The sequence below is a fragment of the Aegilops tauschii genome, chromosome 1 (genome assembly GCF_002575655.3).
Source record: "Aegilops tauschii subsp. strangulata cultivar AL8/78 chromosome 1, Aet v6.0, whole genome shotgun sequence".
In the NCBI taxonomy this organism is placed as follows: Eukaryota; Viridiplantae; Streptophyta; class Magnoliopsida; order Poales; family Poaceae; genus Aegilops; species Aegilops tauschii.
Genome location: NC_053035.3, coordinates 377,256,484 through 377,262,786, shown reverse-complemented (window position 1 = coordinate 377,262,786; position 6,303 = coordinate 377,256,484). Strand labels below are relative to the sequence as shown.

The following is a 6,303-nucleotide window of genomic DNA, read 5'->3' as shown; positions in this document are numbered from 1 at the left end:
AGCAAAGCTCTATCTCAAATGAGCTAATCCTTTTCTAACCCTAAAACGTTGGGGGAGAAGGAGTATATATAGTCTAAGGGGGTGAAGTGGTACATGGGCCTCGGCCCGTGGCACTATGCACAGACAGGCGTCGGTCGTCCGGACGTTACCGGTCGCCCCGTGTCTCGTGAGGGACCGATCGTCCGGTAAGGTTCGAAAGTCCGGCGTTTTGGCTTTGTTGAGTCATTGTCGGATTTTCGGACGGCGACGGACATCCGGTCTTGGTCGATCGTCCGGCCGCTGTAGACTTGGCCTTCGGCTGCAGTTGTTCTCGCTGTCTGAACTTCCAGGCGTCGGACGTCTGGTCTGGACTGGTCGTCCGGTGGCTATGACTTTCTGTCAGCCCTTTCTCTTGCTCCTCGTGTTCCGTCTTCTCGTCCAATGCTCCTAGTTGCTCAATGGTCTTCCTCTTGGTTCCTGGTCATGCATGGCATATACATTTGAGGTAGTAGACATGTCTCACATGTGGAAAGTGACGTATGGCGTATGGTTGAGGTCTCGTCGTATGTTCTCTTGGGGCTTGGGGAGTAGTCGTAGTGTACATGAAGATGACCGTAGGATGCTCCGCATCAAATCTGCTCATTGCCGCACATTGCACGTATACTCATTTTGTTATATTATAATATCTTGAGTTCTACTTCTACAATTCTCCTTGGCGGAATTTGAAACCCTTAATGCAAAGCTACAATTCGATGAGGGTCCAATTTAAATGGGTTTTGAAAATTTGAGGGTTTGTTACAGACAATTGCACATTTCCAATGTTAAAGTCATCGAGCCAATGACCATAGTTTTGGGGTTGGAAATAGACTCACTTTTCTAGAAAATATTTGGTTATTTGAAGAAACAATCTGTGTTTCAAAGTCGGTGAGGGAAATACTATTATTATACTTTAGAAAAGTCGGTGAGGGAAAACATAGAGTGGTGCCTTCTACTTTTTTATTGACTATTTAGGTAAAACCGCAACTTCTAATGGATCGCCTAAACATCAGTTGTAAATCAAGATTCAAAAGAATTGATTTTGTTTGCCACACCGTTCATCTTCTTCCTCCCACGTACTTGCTCCAACCACCCTACAACCTAGTTCGAACCGACTACCACCGCCTCCCGCGGTTGGCGGGCGCTGTCGTGCACCGCTCCGTCTTGCCTGAACCGCCGCCTCCGCCATGCTATCGCCATTCCGGCCATCCCTCTAAAGCCCCCTTCTCCGACGTCGACAAGCCACCCCCACCCACAGAGGTCAAACCTCCACCTCCCCTTCGCGTGCGACGCCGCGTCCTCACACGCAGCTTAGGATTTAATTAAAAATAAATAAAGACTACTAAGCCGGGAAAACATTAGATCATGTTCTCGAACCATCTGCAGTCTACTGTTGAAGCCTTTTGTGGAGCTGGAGCAGGAAAAGGATTGTTGAAACATAAACTACAAAAATCTTGAAAGGAATACGGTACGGATACAGTCACAGCCAGTCTCGGAATCTCGGGTACAGTCGGACGCGCACACGACGCGCGTCTATATATACCCGGCGAGCGCACGCACGAGACGCACAGAGCGCCAGGCCGGAAAGCGACGCAGGCGCCACAGACCACACCGCCACCTGTACCCGCCGGTCGATTCGTCGAGCTGCCCCGCCGGCCCCCGCCCCTCCTCGCCGCTCCGCACCGGCGCCGATGACGACGGCGACGGCGACGGCCGCGCCCCTCACCGGGATGGACAAGTACGAGGAGGTGCGGGACATCGGGTCGGGAAACTTCGGGGTGGCCCGGCTGATGCGCCACCGCGAGAACGACGGGCTCGTCGCCGTCAAGCTCATCGAGCGCGGCCACCGGGTCGGGGCTCCTCCGCTCCTTAAATCAATTCATTTATCGATTTCTGTTGCTCTCCGTTCCGGGGGTTCGTTCTGTGCGTTCCAATTGGGTCTGAATTTCTGATGGCTGGCCGCAGATTGACGAGAATGTGTACCGGGAGATCGTCAACCACCGCTCGCTTCGGCACCCCAACATCATCCAGTTCATAGAGGTGCGCCTTCTCATCTGGAAACGGAGCGACCAGCTGTAAAAATCCCTTATTCATTGCGTTTGTCCTCTTGGGTTTAATTGGCTGCTCTGTAGGGAAACATTTCCTCCTCCGGTGACGCTTAGTAATGTGTTTTTACATGCTTTAGAGTTTGGACGGGCGCGTGCATATGTAACTGATTGGGAAATTTCCGAGTCTGAAGTTTTTCTGCACTTGTTTGGCACAAGGCGTTTCCCATTTCAAACTGAGAATCTTGGGTGCTTACATTGGAAATTTTCCAACAGGTGATCCTAACACCGACGCATCTTGCAATCGTGATGGAGTATGCGGCGGGTGGCGAGCTCTTTGATCGGATCGTCGATCGTGGCCGGTTTAGCGAGGACGAGGTCACAATTTGTAACCCTCGTCTTGATCTTCTTTCATCAGCAGAAGTAGTACGAAATCCAGAGTCAATTTACTGTTTTGTGTTTTTTTTCTTTCCTCTGCTTATTACTGCAGGCCAGATATTTCTTCCAGCAGCTGATCTGCGGCGTAAGCTACTGCCATCACATGGTATGCAGAAGCAGTAAATTACTCTCTTATATTAGCTGGACATCAAGCAAGTTACAGTTCACATCATTCCCTGAGTAGAAAGTGCCAGCGTGAATTTTCAAATAAATGTGAGTGGGACCTGATAATATGCTAAATGTTGCAATCACTTTACTGCTTGCCAGCAAATATGCCATAGAGATTTGAAGCTGGAGAATGTTCTCCTGGATGGTAGCCCGGCTCCCCGGCTCAAGATATGCGACTTTGGGTACTCCAAGGTTGGTTGTCAATTCTCATAAGAGTGGAGTGGGTGGTCCACGCCTTGTAAATCCTGTCATGTTTCTGTACGTTTGCGTAAGAATAACTATTTGCTGTTTGCTGCTAAAAAATGAACTCTTCGCCATTTTGTGACAGTCGTCAGTACTACATTCAAGGCCCAAATCTGCAGTGGGGACGCCAGCATACATTGCACCGGAAGTTCTTCGTCGCCAGGAATATGATGGGAAGGTAACCTAAAAGAATCTCTTATTTATATATGACATGCGTTTTATGTTTCTGACCTTTGTAAGCGCATCCGGTAAGAGCACGCCACTTAAGGTTCTTCCTTTCACGATGACATGCACATAAATACTCCATGATGTTGACATACTGCATTACTTAAAGAATGATTTGCCACGCAGAGCAAACCTGAAGTGTTGTTTGGCTGAGCACCATAATTTAGGAGTGGAAGTTTTACCAAACTCTTTTAGGTGGCAAAGGTTGGAAGTTCCTACATAAAAAATTGTACAACACTGCGATAGGATATGGTATAGGATGTGCTTGCATTTACGGTTTCGAGTTTTTGAAGGAAGTTGAATCTGATCGCCCACAGTTTTGTGTCTTGATTATGGAGAATTCGATTCAACATTAATATCATGTGAGGAAGGGACTTGGCTCATGGAAGTTGCCGGTTTTGGGGAAAGTAAAATTGGCAAGTAATCGCCACTACCCCCCATTCAGGAAAACTATTTTCACCATTTCATACAATTGTGAAAAAAATCACCCTGTTTTGCCACTTTTATTCAGACTTTGGCACCCCTTGTGAAAGCAGAATTAGCTTGGCCAATTGGCATTCCCTTTGCAAATAATGTGTATTCATCAACATTATTGATTTTCATTGATGAACATAGCTGCACATATAGTTATTTGATTGAACACCCTCTTACTAGCTACTGCTGAGTAATCATACAATATCTGCAATATTTATTATCAAGAGAAACTAGGAATTATCTTGCTAAGTTCTTTTGAGTTCTGCAAAATTTAATTGATCGTTTGAATTTTTATCCAACACCCTCCATCGGTTTAGTAGTGCATGGCCTGATTTTCGTACAGAGAAAAGGCTCAAGATGTGAATTGTGATAAGCTGGAGTTCACACTTCACTCACTCTGTTCCTGAAGAAATGATGTTGTAACACAAACAAACTCTATTCTCCTCTTATTTAATACTCTTTTGAGGCAAATCTTTTGCCTTCGTTTTAAAAAAGAAATGATACCATTCTTTCATCATTGTTCTGTAGATCCTATCTTTGTTGACCAAAATCAGTTCATTGCTGACTTCTCTTAGATTGTTTTGTTTTACACATTGCCAAATGAGAAAGAGGCCCCGCCATATTAATCTGATGTACTGTACAACGATCTCTTGATTCATAGTTCCATAAACGGCTTTAGAATAAGAAGAGGGAAGTTGGTGAAGGTCATTCAATCGATAAACATATTTAGTAGTACAGGGTGTAACTGAATGCTGACAAGTGTATTTTGGTAGTGCAGATGGCAGATGTATGGTCCTGTGGGGTGACTCTCTATGTCATGCTTGTGGGAGCCTACCCATTTGAAGACCCGGATGACCCCAAGAATATTAAGAAGATCATTCAGGTGATAGCCTAGTCCTATAGAAGTTCTTTCGCCACCCAAAATTTACAAATCACAAATGCCGGTCGCTTATCTTTGTTTGCAGCGAATAGCAGCAGTCGACTATACCATCCCAGACAATATTCTCATATCTGCTGATTGCAGACAGCTCATCTCTCTTATCTTTGTGAGCAATCCAACAAAGGTACTGGTCTCAGCTCTCCAGATTGCAAGATCGACGTGTCCATAAGTGTACCTGCTTTGATGTGACATTTTTCTATCTTCTATAGAGAATCACAATGAAGGAGATAAAGAGCCACCCATGGTTCTTGAAGAACTTGCCGCGGGAGCTCACAGAGGAAGCTCAAGCAGACTACTACGAGAGGAGCAGCAGCGTGCCTTCTTTCTCGAAGCAAACAACCCAAGAGATCATGGAGATTGTGCAAGACGCAAGGAAGAAGCCGAGATCAAGCACATCAGGCTATGGCTACGCGGACGAGTTATCGGATGATGAGGAAAAGAATGCGAAGGTCAGTGTACCAGAACAGAATGACGAAGAAGATGAGTGCGACAAGAAGGTTAGGGAGGTTCTTGAGAGCGGGGAGCTGGATATGAGCGCGTTGCACATCTAAACGCTGCTTGTGATGTGGGACCGGGAGGATGTAGATAATTGGCTATTTTGATTTGCTTGGTTTTGGTAGGACGTATGCTTTTCTGCTGCAGAGGTAATCTGTTTATGTTTTCCTGTAACGTGATGTAATGTGTAGTGTAATATTCGTTCAGAAGGAGAATGTTTTGCACAGGGAATCAATTTGGTATGTGCTTTTTTTGCTGGTACAGAGGTTTACATCAAACTTTTGTGCGATCTGGGAGGGCTGCGTAGTTACTACAGGTTTGATGAATCCGCCTACAGCGATCTGTGCGTGTTGTTGACTGAAATGGATATCACCGCTTTCAGCATATGCAAATATCAGATAACTTCAGATTTTGTTGCTAGGACTTCTATGGATGGGGCAGAATTTGCCAGGATTTGTCAGTTCTTTTGACTGAAAGGGAAAAATGTGGTATTCCCTCTGTTCACAAATATAAGATGTTTTGGATATTTCAATATGAACTACTCCCTCCGTTCCTAAATATTTGTCTTTCTAGACATTTCAAATGGACTACAACATACGGATGTATGTAGACATATTTTAGAATGTAGGTTCACTCATTTTGCTTCGTATGTAGTCACTTGTTGAAATCTCTAGAAAGACAAATATTTGGGAACGGAGGGAGTACATATGAACTGAAATGAGGGAACAAAACACACTGAAATACATCTATATACATCCAAATCAGAAAGAATCTTATAATAGTGACATGAGGTAGTAGTTAAAAAATACTCCTATATATCATAAAGTGTTTTATTGCCTTGAAAAGGCAAAATAATTACATAAACTGAGCTAAAACCACGACAAGAATTATGGAATGGAGGGAGTACATGCATTTTCCCTACTTATATTTTCTAAAACCAATACAATATTTAAGACATCATAGAGTACTTAATTAGAGTAATTTGGTGGGCCGACAAAAAGGTGATTACCCAAATCCATGCATAAGTGCTATGCTATTAAAGAAATTTGAGTTGTGCCTCATAGTTAAAGAGAGGTGTGTGAAGGATGACAATTTTACCCATGGGTACTTGATCTACATAGATAGAGTATGAGCACATATCTGTTCTCATGGGCATGCCCAAACCCTACTTGACTAGTCATGGTAGGGCATGGACACTTTTGGTTATGCTCAAACCCTACCCGACTAGTTACGGTAGGCAATAGAACTAAGTTATTATTT

The 6,303-nt window shown here is 44.5% G+C and overlaps 1 protein-coding gene across 1 annotated transcript; it reads left to right on the top strand.

The window, feature by feature from the left end:
* The first annotated feature begins 1,574 nt into the window (after positions 1 to 1,574).
* Positions 1,575 to 5,304, top strand: LOC109739589 (serine/threonine-protein kinase SAPK4). The gene is made up of 9 exons (XM_020298674.4): positions 1,575 to 1,865; positions 1,981 to 2,055; positions 2,337 to 2,438; positions 2,551 to 2,604; positions 2,766 to 2,858; positions 2,995 to 3,087; positions 4,387 to 4,491; positions 4,574 to 4,672; positions 4,758 to 5,304. Exons 1-9 carry the CDS (start codon positions 1,707 to 1,709, stop codon positions 5,097 to 5,099), a joined length of 1,122 nt encoding a protein of 373 aa, XP_020154263.1. The 5' UTR covers positions 1,575 to 1,706; the 3' UTR covers positions 5,100 to 5,304.
* The last annotated feature ends 999 nt before the right edge of the window (positions 5,305 to 6,303 follow it).